At 41.0% G+C, this 19,974-nt stretch overlaps 1 protein-coding gene across 2 annotated transcripts in view; it reads right to left on the bottom strand.

Annotated features, from left to right (window-relative positions):
* The window catches only part of cdh13 (cadherin 13, H-cadherin (heart)), a 413,558-nt gene that overhangs the window by 279,261 nt on the left and 114,323 nt on the right, over positions 1–19,974 (bottom strand). For both annotated transcript variants that reach the window (XM_036002865.1, XM_036002866.1), the window contains exon 2: positions 16,235–16,355. In XM_036002865.1, the coding sequence (XP_035858758.1) occupies positions 16,235–16,355 (121 nt within the window). The remainder of the gene's footprint in view (positions 1–16,234; positions 16,356–19,974) is intronic.

The following is a 19,974-nucleotide window of genomic DNA, read 5'->3' on the forward strand; positions in this document are numbered from 1 at the left end:
AATATCACACAATGTGGGCCTGTGCATCCGTACGGGACAATGCACATGATTAAATGGGATACCAGATGGCACCAAGATAAGACACGCAAATATAGGTGTGTGTGTGTGTGTGTGTGTGTGTGTGTGTGTGTGTGTGTGTGTGTGTGTGTGTGTGTGTTTGTGTTGTGTGTGTGGCTTCAATTATACATATTTCCTGAGCAGCTAAAAGTACCAGTGCACCTGTAGCATATGTGCAAATAAGGTCATGGGAGTTTTAAAAGGTCTATTCTGGTAAAGCAGAGGAGGGGATATTTGCCAACCCATTTAACATTCAAGCAGAAAAAAAAACAAAAAAAAAAACGTCATGCCAACTGCAGTAACACCCAAACCTGTCAATCAAACAGCTTGGCGTACAGACACACACATACACAAACACACATAAGCGTGCGTGCACACGTACAGCCCAACACACACAAATCCATAAGTAAACGTAATTTCACACACAAGTCGACATCCAGCAACGCACAGGCACCCAGCAAGGCATTCAAGCATTCAGGCAGATCGATGGGCTTTCAGGAAGCCAGTTACACTCAGGTTGAGCCCCTGAGGCTCTGGCCAAGTTACTCAGCACTTTCCCTGGCCACTCAAGAGGAGCCATGCTGGGCTCTGGGCCAAGAGCCAAAGAAAGTAGCATATGGCTGAGAACTAAACTTTTGACACAAAGTTATTCTGTCATTTCTGTGACAGCAGCTATCATTACCTCCTCAGAGAGTAAGTTCACAGTTATGGACTGAAGGTCTTGTTGAGGTGTAGCCTTTGTTGGTGCAGTCAAAAGTGCACTGTCAAGGATTTGGGGGTTTGAAAGCTAACCCGTCTTCATTACAACTACACAGTCAGTGTAGTTTAAGATGCTGTGCTTTTCTGATCCCCTGAATCGTTATTTCTGTTATGCCCTCGTTAAATGTAACAGTGCATGCATTTACACCTCTCAGCGATGAGCAAACCTTAAAGCTACATTGTGTAAGAATTACTCCCATCTAGCGTTGAGATCATATATCGCAATCAACTCTCTTTGTATTGCAGCTACGGTAGCCTTCACGCTTCAAAAAGCGAAGGTGTACAAAAGGCCGTCTATCAGCCGTCGTTGTTGGAGTTCATGCGTTCTCTTAATACATCCATGAGTTCATGTCGGAGAGTGGCGTGAACGCGCACATCACACCACGAGCGGGCCACCCGACGGAAAGGAGAGAGAAAGAAAAGGAGACTGCAGCGGTCCGGAGGATAACTAACTAGTTGGAATTTGGTGTGTGCGTCCAAAGCAGCTCTTTTTTTTTCTGATGACGCTGGTCTCTTGCTCTTTTCAATATCCGTTTTCTTTTTCTGGGTGAAGAAGAAGACTCCTGTTCCTGAAATTTGGATTTTTAATACTTGTGGTCCTCCACGTTTACTTCTTCAAACTTGCCTTGTCGGCGTCTACCCCAGTTCATGCAAGCGCAAATATAAAATTCCAAGCTAATAGGAATATTTGAAATTGATGGTGGTGGTCAATATTCATTAAAAAGGACTAGTTTGTGAAGGGCAATACAGATTTTGATAATGAACAACTAAACACGTTACACACTGGACCTTTAAAGGCATGTCTCACAAATGAAACCATAAGGTACAATCCAAACTCCTTTCTCTGAAAAGCACAAAAAAGTGTTTCAGAGGTGTATTATTTTTAGATAGATAGATTAGATAGACTTTTTTTGATCCCAAATTGGGAAATGTAAGTGCTACAGCAGCGAAATATCAGACACACAGCTGTAGGAATGATTTCTTGTAGCGGTCAGTGTGACACCAAAGCTGTCGGAGCCTCTAGGAGCCTTTTATTAGATGTTTCAAAAGTACGACTAAAGCAAGCAACATATTTCACCAAAAATAACTTTATTGGGGATGCACCCAGAGGAGAGAGGACCGACAGAGATGGAGGTGGAAGGAGGAACGGAGGCTGGGGAAGTTTGAGCTTGTTGTGGGAATACTCTTTTTTTTTTTTTTTTTTGACAGGCTATTCCTTTGTTCGGTCGTCTGATTTGCTCTTATATGAGACTATGAAGCATGAAGTTTAGCTGAGGAAAAACTGAAAAGAGTCTCTAAATAATTTGATACATTAACCATGAAAACAACATCATTTATAACTGAGCACTTTCGTTTCATTATTTATAAGTACTTGACATGTTTTTAATTGAGTTTTAAAAATAATCTGTATATATCACCTTTTATGTCACTGAAAACCATGGCAACAATGGTCCTTCAGTTTTTAACGCTGCTAACTTTGGAATTTAACTAACTAACAAAACTGTCACTGGTTGAACACGTACAGATATAAATACAGATTCGTTACTGAGGTTAAACACAGAATATTGACACAATGTGTCACCCCATGCACTGTTTGGGTTTAAACGCACAGGCATACAAATTAGAGAGATAAAAACGATCTCGAAAGGATGTCAAATTTAGTGTGGTGACATCCTCTTTTTTCAGTACGATTATTAAGCAGGTTATTAAGTAGGTTAGGTTTGACCCAAATGAACAAGACAGCATTTCTAATTCTGAATGGGACCCGTATTCTATTTGAAAATAGAACACCCAGGGATTGGCACATGTCTTATCATGAGGGAACAGGTATTCTAAAATAACACAAAACAGCTGCCTATGTGACTAAAACACCTTGTTTTTATTTTCCAGCTCATAATAAGAATAATACTTTTTGTAGTGCAAAGGAAATAAAATACACAAGGAATGCATGGAGAGGGGGCTATGAAATAATGAGGCGCAGACACTGATGGTTTGTTTGTGACGATGAAAGAAAGAGAACTACGGCTCGTTTGATGGCTGCCCTCTGCAGCTGCTGCTGACGAAAGCCATGTTTATAGACTATAAACATAACTCCAAATGGAGGAAACAACCGCATGCAGCCACACACACACACACACACACACACACACACACACACACACACCTAGTTTTACAATCGTAAACTCACACACAAAGGCACACAGTCATTACCTACAACAGACCGTGTAAATACAGAGCTAGAGAACATTTACTGCCGGCGATAAAATGACAACCCTCATTATCTAATGCGATGAAATCAGCTTGATGATCTTAAAGGACACAAAACAATTACACCACTTTCAGAATATAACGTATTAGACAAGTGACACCTTAATGAGATGATCAAATTGAGTATACCAAATAATTGAACCCTCTCGTATAATTATTCTACAAAAGCTTGCTAGCTAACACTAGTTAGCCCATATATGTTACTGAAGCGTTATTATGGAACCCACGCAACTTCTAGGCAAGAACCGCCCTTCAGTAGCATTCACACACAACTATTGGCCAGGAGTCCATGCTTACGCAAGGTAACGTAACCCAATTTGTTCAGGTCCTCAGGTCCCCTGACCAATCGGCTATCTTAACCTTAACCACTCGAGGTCAATGCCTAGCCCCAACCAATCGGGCTGATTCGTAGGGCGGGACTTGGGAATAACGCGTTACTGAAAAGTAGAACACTTATTAAAAATCAAATTTCAAAATTAGGAAAACAAATGATCCACTCTCCCTGACATTACCTCGCCTTCCATTTTGTGAACTGGATGCAGCGTTTTTCCGTTCCATTTTGTTTTCGGGGTTTGTGTGCTTTTCATTTAGCATCGTTTCGATATTTGCAGCGTGTTTATGTATTTGGTTTTGTTGTGTGTATTTGCAGCGTGTTTGCTAAATGCTGCCCATGTATTGTCAAATTAATTACAATTTTTTTCCCTTAATTTGCTTATGTTTGGTCTAGTTGCAGTGCGTTTGCCCCTGTCAGCCACTGTAATTCATAGCTTTTATAAAAAGTGACTTTTCTTAACTTAAGGTTGTAATAAACAATGAGCATTGAAATGATTATTAAGCACTCTGAATTAGTCATCGAATACATTTCCTGAACTTTTAGCTTTTTTATATATCTTCAAATATGTTATCTGAGGCCAACCACTCCCTCTGGATGAAATTACAATGTACCCATTATTTTTTTCTAATGCTAGTATAACAAGATAAAAGTATCAAACTGCCTGTTAAAAGGAACCAGCATACAGGAAATGACATCTACTCTGTTCAAAATGTTTTGGGGAAGGAAGCGCCAGGCTTTGAAGCCAATTCGACATAGCAGCCAAACAGTGGAACTTCTGTGTCCATCACGTGATGCCATGGGGCTCAAAAAGACGTTATCCCATAGACAATCAGTTTGATCCATTTGGGCCGATAACATTTCAAAAGTCTAGAAGAGCCGCATGATTAAATAATTTAAAGTAAGGTTTTTTTTTTTTTTTATAAATCCATGGGAAGGACCCCCAGCGCCCCATTCGATTGGTGAATGTGCCACTGATGATGAAGCATGAACGGAGCAGCTAATACAAATCTACAAAATGTTTCGGAGCAGCTTCCCGGCTGATGCAAACTGCTCTGATTGACTGCAGTCTCTGATCATTTCAGTCCATCACTTTCTTTCCCAATCAAGACGTGCCAACGTCTGGTCAGAATAATGTAATATTAATCTTGATAGTTTATATCTGCTTGCCAAAACCTGCTCCCTAAAGTCCTTCAAAGCTGCAATTAAAAACATCAGGTTACTAATTGATGAACACGCTCTTAGTGAAGAGCCTGCCTTGAATTAAACATGTGGAGTTTTTTCTCCATTCCAGGAGTGCTGTGAATAATGTTTGTTAGACCCACTAGCAGATGTACTGCAATTTGCATCAGAAATGTAAATTTCTTCCCTGTTAAGTAGGTTAGGCAGAGACGACACACGAGTACACGAAGGAAGCAAGAGTGATCTTCTTCGGGGGAGCGAGACGGAAAGAGAAAGTGAAAGAGACAGAGGATGGAAACAGAAGAGACAGCGGTAGAGAGAGAGAGAGAGAGAGAGATATAGTATATCAAACGATTTCCAATTGCACCATGATTGCAGATGGGGTCTTGGCACTACTGTCCCTGTGCCCCTGATGCCTCTCAGGGCTGCTGGTGCCAGTGGACCAAGATGCCAATTCACAGATAACAGCAGGTGCGCTGACATATCCATCCGGATGTCATACAAGTCGAATAACCTACGGAAACCCTGTCCCGACTTTAACTTCCTCTAGATAGTCAAGTTTGGCAGGCCCGTAGCCAACCTACTGGAAGTGTTTTTTTTTGGGGGTTTTTAAACGACGTTTTTGCAGTTTTTCCCCTCATTTTGTATTTAATTATGAGGTTAAAATACTTCATTTTGGTTGACGTTTTATGCACTTATTTGTGAGGGATTAGCTTGTCTGCTGGAATCTTAACAAGCACGCTTTTTGATGCTCCAAAAATATTTACTACAGTGTTGTCAAATTGCTTTCCAAGATCATGTACCACCTTTTTTAGTCCAAACGCACACATGCCCGCATGCCCGCGTGCACACCTCAAACATTTTGTTATGAGTGCATAAAGTTAGTTGTGTGGATTGTTGATACATTAGACGTTAGATTGTGCATGCCAGTTAGCTTCACAGAAGTGGTGTTTTTAACAAGAATAGGGCTTAAATTTTTTTTGTTAAAAATTATTCAAAGGCCAGGGACTTAATCAACGCGAGCTTATGACCCGACCTTAATGGGAATTCCTCATTCATTCAGTGTGGCTAGCGTGCAGCCCCGAACATATAATCAACTGAAAATACCCTTTAGCATCAATAAAGTCACCTAATGTAGTTCATCTAGTCACATTGTCAATCACAAGCTGATGTTGTGTCTTGTTCTTGACTGCATGTCCTTTTTTCCTGACGAGAATAAATAAATAAATAATCTGGCTCCTCTGGTACCACCTACAGCCTGTAGTGCGATTTGCAAAACTCCACCGCTCCCTGTTCAGATGCACCAATCAGGGCCAGGGGGGGTGTCTGACTGTGTGTCAATCACTGCTCATGCACACACATTCATTTTCCCTTGTGGGGGGAGGGGCTTAGGAGACCGTTTTGGGCTTTAGCGGAGAGGGGGGGAGGGACTGAGAAGTTGTTGATGTTCAAATTTTTTGGCTAAGTCCTGGATCTTCACAATCCTACCTACAGCACCTTTAATAGAGATCAAAACAGAGCTTAAAAAGAGAGTGAATATTGGACTTTTATTCACAAGGTTTGCAAGCAAGTTCGCCATATCAACTTTAAAGATGATGCCAGTGTTGTGTGCACAGCTTGTTCCCACAGCTCCCAAGTAGCCAACACATCTGTTATTGCAGGTGTATAGGAGAGTTTGCGTTTATCAAAACTTAGGTTTAGTTTTAGCCATCATTTTCAACAAGTTTGATGATTATGTAAACCACTTTACGTGAAGGTAAAACCAACAGTGACTGCACCCATAATGTCGGGAATAATATCTTTGTATGTGTACAACTCAGGGAAGCACAGTTGGTCAAAGTGGAACCAGTTAACGGTTTGGATAATAACTTTAAAGTTCACATTCATTACTCTTCCAAATAAGTTTAGAACTTACATGACTGTCTGACCACTTGCGTTTCTTTCCCTTTGAGATTTTCCATCATGTTCCCAAATGTCAGCAATTAACTTGGTGAGAATAGAAATTGATGGCCAAAACAACAATGTTGCTTTTTTTTTTTTTTTTGGTCAGGATTTGCTGCCACTTCAGTTCAACTCTCTCTCCTCTCCCCTCCTCTACCATTTCCTCTCCTCTTTCTGCAACATCAATCCCTCCTTCTCTCACCACAGCCCTCCTAACTTCCATCTACCAGCAGCTTCCAGTCACAAGTTGACCCACATAGGCTCGACTGTAGCAGTTAGCCAGATCCACCAGGGACCCACCTGGATTCTGTCTATTGGTTCACTCCTTACATGTTACAAATAAATACCATGGCCATGGAAAACATATTGTACATACAATGCTCAGATTCACAAACATAAGGTATATAGAAACACCCGCCCACACACTCACATACAAATGCACACACACACACACACACACACACACACACTTGCATACCCCTACCAGTAATGGCCTTTCCTGTAATTACAGTCATTTGTCAAAAGCACACCTTGATTTATGGTCAAATTAAAAATACACCGGAAAAGAAGCTGCAGGTCCTGATGACTCGGGCTACAGAAGGTAATAAATGCTGCTCCATTACAGGCGTGAGAGTGGCATGATCAGGATGTGCACCCTGCCATGCAGAGAGAAGCAGGGCAGAACATCAATCCATCCCTCCCGCACTCTCTGGATGACAGAGTGGGTGTAGTAGGTGAATGCTTAGGGTGGCATTGAGTGAGGTGGTGGTAGTGGTGGGTTCAGGGTATGCAAGGGAGCTTATATTGCCAACATTAGTAAGTAGGGCACCAATGTGTGGGACTCAGCTTTTCCTAACTCACAATACAGGTTGTCTGTTTATAGCCTTTCTCTTTCTCCATGCAGGGAATCTCCGTTATAATTGAATTTGTTTTTGCTTTAGTTTATGCAAATGCCACAAGACAAAAACACTTGGCTATAGGCCCCGAAACACAATGGCATTTTACTGAGCTACACCAATAAACAGGTGGATAAAATATGCTTTTATTGTGCTAGCCGGTAGATATAATGCAATGTTTTACTGGAGAGCATCGGATAGCTGCATGTCTAAAGTAACAGCAGGGAAATAATGAGCTACTCAGTGACATTGCATAAGGGTTAAGGGGATGGATGGGTTCGATAACAGAATGCAGTGAGTAATACATTATAAACAGATGAGAGAGCTGTTCCATTTGTCCAATTTATCTAAAACCACTAGGCTATATCCGAATTCAAGCACTTTTAAATTGCCTCGATGATAAAGTCGGAGGCAACACGAGCGATAGACAAGAAGCGTGCCAACAAGGAGGTCTTTCTGAGCGTAGTGCAGTTAATATGCCTCGGGCCTAGTGCCAGCCAGGAGAGTCCACACACTGCTGCCGAACACGAAGCGAAGGTCTTACTGCTCGCAATGCCAAGCCTGGAGGCCTGTGTATATTTTTTAAAGTCACATCTTATGGAATGCTTAATTAAGGGATGTGAGTGATGCTACAGAGAATGCTAAAGGCTGCCATGTTTTTAGGAGTAATCATGTTTGGTGGTGGGATTGTAGAACAGCCACACAGAGCCATGGTCTTGCTCTGCAGGGTACAGATAAGGTGGCTCTCCTCATTTCTTTTTCACATTTTTATTGGCTTTCGGCGTCGTATGCCCTATAGCTTCCCAGTACACCATAGCATTTGAACCATAGTTTCACATAAGGTTTGCATAAATTAACAGAACGTAACATCTTCGGCATGCTGGCAATAAATGCTCATGAACAAGTTCACTTTCTGCACACTAACTGCATTACGGATATTATGAAGTGCCATTATTTCTGACAGCCTGCCAAGTTGGTGACAGCAAACTGCATCAACTTTACTGCCACGTCTGAGAAGGCAGCAGCAAGGCAAGAAACAAACAGCTTGCAAAACTAAGGTGAGCTATAACACCATCTCAGAATCAATACATCTCGTTGCTGTATTTCTCGGCATCATGGCAGAACCCACTGAGAGAAAGAATGAATAAAGTAACATTTTCAGAACCTAATTTATCCGTTCAGTAAACGTCATTCACCACCTGGCCTCCCTAATGCGTCTCGACCCTGTGGAGACGTCGTTTGGTATGTGAAACACTCTCAAGAAACACTTCTTTTTGTAAAATGTATGAAGGTGAAGCCCGCATTTGAATTCCTCCTTTGATTTTAAGACATGGCTCTTTTAGAAAAACAGTCTGTTGACTGTGCATCGACAGAATGCGTTGTCTCGCTGCAGTGGTTGCTGTTGCATTGAAACAGAGAAAGCCGTTGAATTGACAGCATTGCATATTAATCGAATAAAGGATCAAGTCCACTGTTATTTCATATATTGGAGTCCATTTTTCATTTTATTCATTAGTCAGCAAAAAATGGCAGTCCTGCCCATCGGGTTAAAGATCTCTTACACCTTAGTAAACTCAACTCCTTTGCGAAAAAGCAATTTCCGGGCTTTTCGGTTTTTTTTTATTCATTGCTACTTTGTTCACAAGGGTTTTCAAATTGAGCTGTAGGCTCTAGGCGATGTGAGGTTAATTGTGTAACACTTCAATCTAGCAGTGCAGATGTACAGGTTTTAGTGTTTTTGTGTAATCCTTCAAATCACGTCCAGATATTTGGTTTAAAAGTGATTTGACATGACAAACGTTGATGGTGTCAGGGGCAAAACAAGAAGTGGATGAATGGTTAACCTCAAATGAGCATTAGGTCAGTTTCACTGATTGAAATCAGACACAATCAACAGAACACACAAATCACACAATCTAGCAGGGGTAGAAATGGAGCAAACCATTTCCCACAAATGAAAAGACGTGTCCGTACGCAGTTTTGGGCAAGTTACTTTTAAAAAAGTAATTACTTACAGTTACTAGTTACTTCTTCCACAAAGTAACTAAATTAGTTATTCAGTTACAAATTATGAAAGTAACTAGTTACTTCAGAAAGAAACTATTGCGTTACTTTCAAGTAAATTTTTAAATGCTCAAATGTGACCCCACCTCCACCTACCCCTCTTTAATGGAACTTAAAATACATGTGCATGTTCAATTTATAATAAATCTGAATATTATAATGAAATGGACACTTAATACAATACATTATTAACAGAAACAATGTACACAAATCTAAAGTATTTTAATGTTGCTGTGGGACAAAGTGAGACTAGCCTCCAATCAAAAGCCATGTATGTAGATATTATGTTTATATAATGGATCGATACAAATAACACAACACCTCAACAGGCCACAACTGGGCAAAATTAAATTATGCTTGTTAAGCACTATACCTAAAATAAATAAGAAATATATACACTGTTTGTAGTGCAAATAACGTAAGTGGCCTGATCTTTATACTTGTGCGCTGGTGTGTGCGTCGAGCCGGCGTGTGTGTGTGTGTGTGGGGAGTAGGTAATAGAGCGAGGGAGAAGTGAGAGAGGGACAGCGATTAGCTTTGGAGCGAGTACCGACTCTAGAGTCATAGTGAGAGAAACAAAGTGTCTCCCCTGTTCTTTCTGACCACGGTGGAAAATCTGGAGCAGGAAAAGTTAACCCTCTCCTTGATTTCATAACGCCATACCCAGGCCCGGATTGGCTAATCGGGAGCACCGGGAAAATTCCCGGTGGGCCGGTCTGTTTTTTTGGCCGCGAGGGCCGTTGTTGTCATGGCACTGGGTTGAAATATGGATGCTGTCCCTAGGCTGCCTGCACTCACAGCAGCCCCACTTTTTTATGTATTATTTTACCGCAGCCCCACTCTCTTTATTTATTATTTTACCGCAGTCCCACTCTTTTTTATTTAATATTTTCTCGCAGAGTGCAGCCTGCAGGTTAATGATGACGTGATTATCTTTTGACTCCCTGGCCCCGCCCCCGACACGGCACCTTGCTGCATGTTCTAAGATGAGCACATTTTTCCCCAAAAAAAAACAAATGAAGACGACGAGGCCGGTAAGTAAGCTAACGTTAAGGTAGTTAGGAGCGGTGCAAGATGCTAGCGACCGTGCAAAACAACGTTGTCTGCAAACCACCGTTCATGTATCAAACTTTTTCTTGTAGCTCTTCAGCAGCAGCCGCCTCTAGTCCGGTTTGCTGCTAACAGTAAAGAACAAGGCCCAGTAACGTTACCAAGCTCCAGTCATGAGCCCAACACACCAGAATGGGCAGGTAGGATTGTCATTCAGAAGAACTAATAGTAATGAAGAGCCCTGCTCAATGAAAAATGCCCTGAGATAATAAATGATACCTGATGATTCAGCAATACATTAATGAAACAGACTTGACTTGATTTGAAAGCTTTGTAAAAAGGGGATATTTGTGGTGATAAATAAATGTAAAAAAATTCATTTATTGTCAGAAACAGAGCCAGGACCCAGTTGTGAAGAGACTAATGCTCTCACTGTGAAAGACACAGGTAGCCTAAGCTGCTGTTGTACCATAGTGTGTGAATAAGCAAACATTATCACTGAAAAAAATGCTTTTCTTACTTAGTATCTTACTTGTTTCCAGTTCAAATATCTAAATATTCTATTTAGATATTCTCATATTCTGAAAAAAATACCCTGAATTAATTAATCACTTAATAATTAATTAAGTGATTTTGTTTTTTATTGCTTAAAACAAGCTAAATCTAAAACAATTATTTTTCTTACCCCATTGGCAGATAATGTAGCTTGTTTTAAGCAAGAAATCACTTAATTTTGAGGTGTTTTTTCATACTTGTTTAGTAAATGTATCTTGATGTAAGATTTATTTTTCAAAAATACAATGAATTACAAGGCTGTAGAGAACAGTGCACCTATTGCAGACTTATATTCTGAGGTTTTAATTACATTATTTTAATATAGTCAGTCGTGAACTAAAGTGCGCCGATCTAAGGCATAAAACTCCAGGGCTGAAAATGAGTCCCAATAAGGCCCTGGCCATACCTGTCTCTCTCTCGTTGACTGACTCGCTGGTGTTGTTCCTTGTGTGTCTGACTATGCGTGCTTTCGAACACCCGCCCAACTCTACCTCTGATTGGCTAACCATGACATTTTACTCAAACTTAGCCAATCGTCAGTATTTATGCGCTTGCGTCATGCACTGCCCACTAACCAAGGAAGAACAGGAAAAAAAAGTCTTTGCCTCTCGGCTCAGACTCAGAGATCTAGTTGGTCTGATGAAAAAAACAGCTTCAAATATAGTAACGCGCCGCATTTTTTGGCAGTAACGGTAACGGCGTTATTAAGATGGGAAGAGTAATCAATTAGATTACTCATAACTGAAAAAAAGTAACGCCGTTATTTATAACGCCGTTATTCCCATCACTGTCCGTACGTTGGCCTATAGATACATTTATACTGTTTGAAATGATGAGTCGTCGGAGCTCACGAGCTGAGAAAGAGAGAGAGGTGTTCTCCACGGCCACCCTTGGCCTATGCTTTTTCTTTTGCTTATACTTCTTTTTTCAGATGCATCAATTTTTCATGTAAGCAGTGACCAGCTGAGCAGGAGAAGAACTGGAGTGAATGGAGGAAGAAACAAAACAGAAAGACAAGTAGAAAAACCAGGACCAGAGAGAGGAAATATTCATGATGGAGTGGCAAACAGAACAGGAGGAGCAGGAGTGGGAAAGCCGGAGAAAGAGTGAATGTTTGCACACTGTACAATACGTGCGTGCGCTGGCTTCTCGGATACGGCCATTAGACGAGATGGATGTCCTTGAACCCCGGTCTGCGCCAACAGGTATCTCTCGCTAACAGACCGCCCCTCCAATGGTAATTACACAGGGAGGTCTACAGCAGGTGGCACAGGGCTGAGCAGAATTTACATAAATCTGCATGTGTCACTGGGCCTGGCTGCAGCCTCTGGCACTCGGTGTGAATCATGCTCACACTCAGCAGACAATTTGTTCAAATTTAACTAAATGGATGGAAGGTAAAATAGTATCAACACTCAATCTGAAATCCATACATATTGCTGAATGCACTGAATTATGTGTGGCTTTCCCTTTTCCATTTCCTTTTAAATCACACACATACAAGCAAACATATGGACAAAACAGACCCACTGACATGTACACATAATGTTATATCACTTTGATCACTGTTAGGAAACTACCTACACATATTTCAAGCTGAATGCTGAAATCATGTGCCTTATTTGTTTCCTTTGTACTTTTATATGTTGATTTTTCAACATGCCGGTACCTGCTGAGGCATTTTGCAAAGAGCAAGTGCTTTTAATTTTTAAGAGACACTTACTATGATCAAAAACCGTATAGCATTTCTGTTACTGTGCAGTTATGTGCAGCTGTAAACAAACAACAACACAACACAGTTTACAGTATGCATGCAAGCGTTCATCTTTGTGTGTCTCCTGAATATCCCTTCTAAGCATGCACATATATTTATGTTTGTATGTGTGCGTGTGAGTTAAGTGCATTGTGTGTGAGCACTGGCATGCCTATGCTTCTGTCCATGACTTGTGAGCAGCGGGACCCCCCCCCATGGTGAGAGGTGTTTCTGCTGACAGGAGCATATTCAAGGTAATAGAACCACTCTGGTCCCAGAGCAGAGCACTAAAGCAGAACTGAGTTCTGTCTCCTACTACACGCACCACTGAACCTCCAGATGACAAAATGCATCACTGGCTGACCGAATCAAACATAATAAAGCAGGATTGAAGGAGAAAATGCTCAGATTTGTCATATTTCGCTGTCTAGGTAGGAAACTATGTATTTTCAGTTGGAAAAGCTGACTTTCAGTGGAGTGCCACTTTAAAAATAAATAAATAAAGGCTGTGCCATACAAGAACACCTCTACAGGCACTGCATGACACTCCAGCCATGAAGGAAGGAAATGTGTTACTCCTGTGTATATAGATACAGCACATTGTGTGCATGTCATTAAAACAAAAAAAGGTAATGGTATTCCTCCAATGTAGCCTCGTAATGTGGAGAGCAACACAATGGGATGATGAAATAAATAAAATGAGTGAATAATGAGCGGGGAATGAAAACAAGCTGCACAATAAATGACAGACTGCATTAACAAACTATCAATTATTACCATTTGAATTTACATATTTCCATTGTATTTCATCAGATCGCACACGTAAAACTTACAAACTCCGTGCAAAAGTGAATTAATTATTGAGCATTTTAATCAGTGAAAAGGTCCTCCGCTTTAAAACTACCATTAGCTGACTGCACCTTGACAATCTCTGTGGAGAGACGTGCCGGCGGCCATAATCACAACCCCAGAGGAGCTGACTGCTAGCCAGCAGACATTATTGCTGATCTCTATGGAGACGAAGTGAAGCTGTGCAGGTAGGCATTGCCGGAGGGTCCCAGAGGAGCAGATTGGACCAATAAGTTTTGGCAGCAATATGGAGTTGAGATTGGACTTCTGTGGACGGAGTTTCGCAATGCAGGAGTCTGTGGGGAATGTGACCGGCAACTGCAGACAGTAAGGGGGGGACAAGCTGCTTCCCGACTTGCTAAGAAATGGAACTGAGCCTCCACAACAGCGACCACTCTGCATTGAACCTCCATAACCTTCCTCTCAACTTCCTCTCAATCCTTTAACGGTTTGATTATAAACCTGCTGAGATCAAACACATATTTCTGCATAAAAAAAATAAAATAAAAATACAAGTACTAGGCTCTTGGGGACTGAGTTCTCCGAAAGGCTAAGTCGACTCGAGCATGATAACTGGTGTACCGGGACTTTAAAGCTGCAGCAAAATATAGGCGCAAGGCAAACACACATGCATATGAGCACACAACACATGCACGCTTAACTGAACAGCCCAAAGCTGTCTTCAGGAAAGGAACAAAAGATGAAGGAAAAAAAAGAGAGACTTTTGTAAATTTCAACCAATCAAGGAGAATAATTTATTTGCAGACACAATTATGTTGTTGTTGTTGTCGTCTTTGTGGGGCTAAGACACAGCCTGTCTTATCTCCTGTTTGTAACAAGAATCCACATTAATTCTAATGAATGTGAAGAAAAAAAAAAACTATACACGCACGGACGCACGCAGGCACGCACACACATGTTGTGGAATGCCATAATTTAAAACAAAGAAAGAGGGAGAAACAGACAAATTAGAGGTCTTCACGGGTCCAACAACTCTACCCAGAACCAAACCGAACCAGAACTGTCTATTATTTGAAAGCTGGGACCCGGACCTGTGCAGAACAGAGAAATGTTGGACTCGAACCCTACAGAATCCGAGATACACAGACCCGATGGGCACCAATTTGACAGCTAATTGCTATTATTGGGTGGCTGTGGCTCAGAGATCCCTGGCTCCTCCAGCCACATGTCAAAGTTTACTTGAGCAAGACACTGAACCCCATATAGCTTCACGGACGCTGTATGTGGCTATCCAAATGCAGTGATTGAATTTCACTACATTGTACTGTACGATTGTATGTGAAAAATAGTTTTTTTTTCTCTTCTCTATTAATAACAAGTAAACGTTAATTTACAAGTTGTCAAAACAAAACATTGTGTCTTACTTTATTAGTTCCTCCCCTGTGCCTTGCCAAGAAAGTTGTTAATAAATGTAGGTCTTCCTCCTTTTCTGATTGAAACAGCATGGTTAATCCAATTGTTATTTCAGCTTTTAAAGTCCACTTGCTGTCACGGTGACGGATCATGACAAACGTGGCTCGCTTAGAATCAGAATTTTTAAACTAATAACTATACGTTTGCTCATTCACCTCCTGAGCATGGGGCCCTCACACACAGACCTGGGACCTGGGACCAGTTCGAGTCTCAGATTCTAGCGTTCGGGTAGACCGGTGAAGACCTCTAGAGCAGAGATCTTCAACAGGGGGTCCGGGACACAGTATATATGTCTGAAAATATACATTAACATGAATCCAACATCTTATTTGTTAAGATACGTACATCTTTTTTTAAATTTACACAACATTAATGATAGGCTTACTGTCCTATAGGTTAGGTAGCTATCCACTTTTCCACATTTTAACATTAAAACATGATGTATAAATATATGAATATGTCAACAATTTTAACACCTTAATATTGTACGCACAATAAAAAGGTATATCTAAAGGCCCTCGGCAGCCCTACACGTTATTGGCCCAGTTTAATATCCAACTCAATTTTATACATTATATATAGTAAGGGGTCCCTGCTCCGTCTCTCTTTCAGCTGAGGGGTCCTTGGCCTAAACACACTGAAGACCCCTGGTCTAGAGTAAACTTTAAAGCTATAGTGCGTAGTTTCTGTCGCCCCCATGAGGAACTTTAAGTAATGACAACAAAACTGTCGGCGCGTCCACATGATACAAGCCTTCCGTGATCGCGCACAGCCCCCACCCGTCCTCCACGCAGTTGCTAGTAGCCAAGGAGGACACGGAGGATTAACAAAACATGATGGACTCTTCAGAAGAGGTCATTATCTTCGCTCAATTTTCTATACGCGAAACCCGCCGGATGACACCATTTTGTAAACATAGCCATACTGAGAAATACAGAGAGAGTTGTGTGGAGCTGATGGTCTTGATTAGCTTTGTAGCAACTCATATGACAATGGCTTGAATGTAACGGACGTTGATTAATATAAAAAAGTCACACACTAAAGCTTTAAACCAAAGCACAAAAAGTTCAGTTTGTTCTGTCTGTGTGCACTGACCTTGTATAAGCGCCTGGCCTTTCTTGAAAGCTTCACTGTACGCCACCTGGTAGTGTTTGACCTGGAAGCCAGGTACACAGCCCTCATGGCCTCCATCCTCTTGGCCCCCTACACGGGCAACCTGCAACACACAGAACAAAGGAAGAGGTCAAATCAATGCACATGAACACACGGTTTGTGAGCAGAAAAACCTGACAGGCACAGACAGGGGGATAGAATAACAAATGTTTTTCATTAAAAAAAAGAATGTGTTCGATAGTTTCTTTTTTTTCTCTCTTTAAAATTTTTTTACAATTCAAATTGGACAGCTAAAAAGTTCCTTGACTTTTGACCCATGTTCTCTTTAAATTACATTTATTCAATTTCAAAAAATAATGCAGGGAAAAAAAGCACTTTAACCCCTCTTGAAAAACAAAGGGTGGGTGTTCCCATAGAAACGGACTGTTATAGTGTGGTTTCAAGTGATTCTCAGAGAGGAGAATGGTAGGAATGGTAACAGCAGATACACAAATACGCAAAACTTACAACTGTTGTATGTAGAAATGTGATGCATTAATTCAAAGACATGTGCCTCATGCTGTTTCTTCATGCTGTTTTGTTTTTATTTAGCATTTCATGTTGTATAATTGTCAACAGTGACCCATTTACAAATGCAGCTGAGTTGCAGTTGAGTTCCATCTTTGAATATTAATTAATTTAGCAGCGTGTATTGTTTTAACAAGTCATTAAAAATGAACGCATGTTATTCATGTGCAAGTTCACTTACAGTCAACCGGAAAAGATAGCAAGGATGACTGCATGCACTGTGGTCAATTCTCAAGAAAATGTACAATACATTACATTTACTTCAGATGTAAAGCTTACGTAATCTGTCAGACTAAGTTTGGGTCAAAAATATGATAGTTTGCAGTTATAATTCCAGGCTGAAACTTCAATCCTGTAGCCTACTCCAAGAGGGAAGGGAGATTTATTGGTTTTATGTTACAGGAATTGATTGACAGAACTGGGACAGATCTCATGTCCAAAATATATATAATATAGGTTACAATTACTTTAAAACACGATGGCACAAGAGTACATGTTGGCATAACTAACACGTTTTTATTTGGCTAACCAAGGTAATAGCATAACCACCCACAGCCGCGAAGCCATTACCTTGCACGGCAGCTAGATTCTCGCGAGATCATGAGATCACAAGATAACGAGCAAACCGTGGAATCACATATGACACAAAAATCTATCTTGTCAGGCTTTAAGTAATGCCCTTGTGTCTGAACTACCAGCTAACCGAACTAGTGTCCGTGTGTCAGTGTCCGATGAGGAGCCATTGGCAGCTACGGGCGTGGTTTAGGTGTGTGTGACGGCAGCGACTGTTTGTCTTTGTCTTGTCTCTTCTGTTCAAAACAACAATGGTGGACATAATAGACAGATCATTAAATCACCTGCCAGATATAGTGCCTGCCCTTTTCCAAACAATTTCCACTGACTTCTCAGATGGTTCTGTGTAACAAACCATCTGGAGCGTCACGTTAGCAAAGCCACGGAGCTTAAACAAACCCCCATAACTCACCAGTTGCCCAACCCCAAATAAAGGTTTTTCAAAAAAAGCCCAGTCTCAGGTACGGATACGGATGTGTGTGTTTTGTGCCTCGGGCTTCTCAGCTAACTCTTTTAGATTAAATAATCTCTATTGTAGGCCAGGCTGCCAAGTAAAAAACTCCCCATTCTGTGTGGGCGTTCGGCCCCAAAACAGCCAAACAATGGTGGGGGCTGTGTGGGTTAATATGTTTGTAGGTTTATTAGACAACAACATACTGCACAATGGTTTAAAATAGTGTGAGTCACTGTTATCACAGTGAGAATCATTTGTTCTTGCATGCATCTGATTGATTACAGACTGGATGCAACTGCTCTGTCCATGCTGCACCTCTTAGGTTGGCGTCAGTGCAACATGGTAGTTAGTGTAGTTTAACCACTTTAGAATGTAATAATAAGTTTATTTGATATAGCACCGTTTACAGACAAAGTCACAAAGTGCTTCACATGATGATTTGTTAAAATACGGTAGGATCCAAACAGAAAATGAGCATGCGGAAATAAATAAAATACCAATGAAGGTAAAAGATTAAAAGACTAAAAACCCAAAGTTACAAACATGAGACAAAAGCTAGTTTAAACAAGTGTGTTGCTGGAGCTACCAATTCAAAGGAACGGTCACCTTTAGTTTTCAACCTGGTCAACAGCCTTGTAGCAGAGTTCTGGACCAGTTGTAGACGGTCCTGAGATGACTTGCTGAGGCAGGTGAAAACAGAGTTGCAGTAATCAGGCCGGGATGATATAAAACCATGAATGATCATCTCAAGCTCAGATTGCGAAACAACAGCTGTAAGTTTAGCAATTTTTCTCAGTTGAAGGAACCATGTGCAGGATAGTGATTTCATATGTTGATCAAGAAACATATTATGATCAAATATAACACCAAGATTTCAGAGTTTGGACTGTATAGACCTTTTTCACGGCAGACATATTGACATGTCATAGTAGGAAAAGCACAGGTGTATTCAAAACCATTAATGATGGCTGCATTCCACTTAGGAGAGGCCCTGGTATTGAGCATGCTGACTCACTGAAATAGCTTACTGGGACACTTGATTGAGCCATCCTTAAGGTTAGCAATTTCAGCTGTGCAAATTAAAATGTCTACCGTGAAAAAGGTCCATAGCTGAAGAAAGGGACCCCAAAAGCTGAACAACCTTGGAGGCTGTAGTATCCGGAGCAATAATAAGGAAGCAGAATTACTTGTGTTGCAGAAATTGACAGACGTGCTACAGATGCAGCTCAGAAACAGCAAACATTTAATGATTTGAGCACACCTAACAAACCCAAATGATTTTCTGGAAGAAAAAAACATCCCGCAGTATGTAGGTCAGCTTAGCATGTGTGCTGAGAAACCATTAGGCTAGTGAAACACTATAAAGAAGGAGAGAGTAAGTGAAGGGACCTACTGATCATTAACAGATCCATTAACATTGTGAAAAGGTTTCCATATTGAACTGAAATCACATGGAAAGGGTGGAGATGATAGATTGGAGGGGGATTTAATGCCTTAGTGATCACAGTCAAATTTCTGCCATCATAATGCCCTCTAGCTCTTCTCTAGCATTCCTCTAGTGATTGGGTAAAATGTCATGTGTAAATGTTGCATTTTGATCAGAAGAAGAAAAAGACATGAACATTCTGTATCTACAATTAAACTATTTTTTTTATAAACACTCAAGCAACAATTGCTGGGTTATCTTCACACAGTAGGGGCTGTAATTGGATACATCATACGGTATGGCATACAAGGAAAATAATCAATTATTTCTGTCACAGAGCTATAACCATAGAATTAAAATGAGAGTAGAGCGGACATTCCCATTCAAATCAACATAGCAGGATGGTCAGAGTGGCGGACCATATTTACGTCTACAATTGCCATTGCAAAGAACCGTGACCGTCGGAGCTGGTTAACTTACATATAAACAACAGGTTGTCACTCCCATCTCGTAAAATACGGACGCTTGATCAGGTGCTTTTGTTGTTGTTATTGACGCTAAAAGTCTCCTTTAGCGTCATATAACGCGCTTTAACTAAACGCGCTTGGTCGGGACTATTGACGTCCCTTTTGACGCAGTTATGTTAAGGAAAAGGTCATGGGTGGGCTTACGTTTCCGTGACACACGGGAAGAACAGGACGG

The sequence above is a fragment of the Sander lucioperca genome, chromosome 7 (genome assembly GCF_008315115.2).
Source record: "Sander lucioperca isolate FBNREF2018 chromosome 7, SLUC_FBN_1.2, whole genome shotgun sequence".
NCBI lineage: Eukaryota > Metazoa > Chordata > Actinopteri > Perciformes > Percidae > Sander > Sander lucioperca.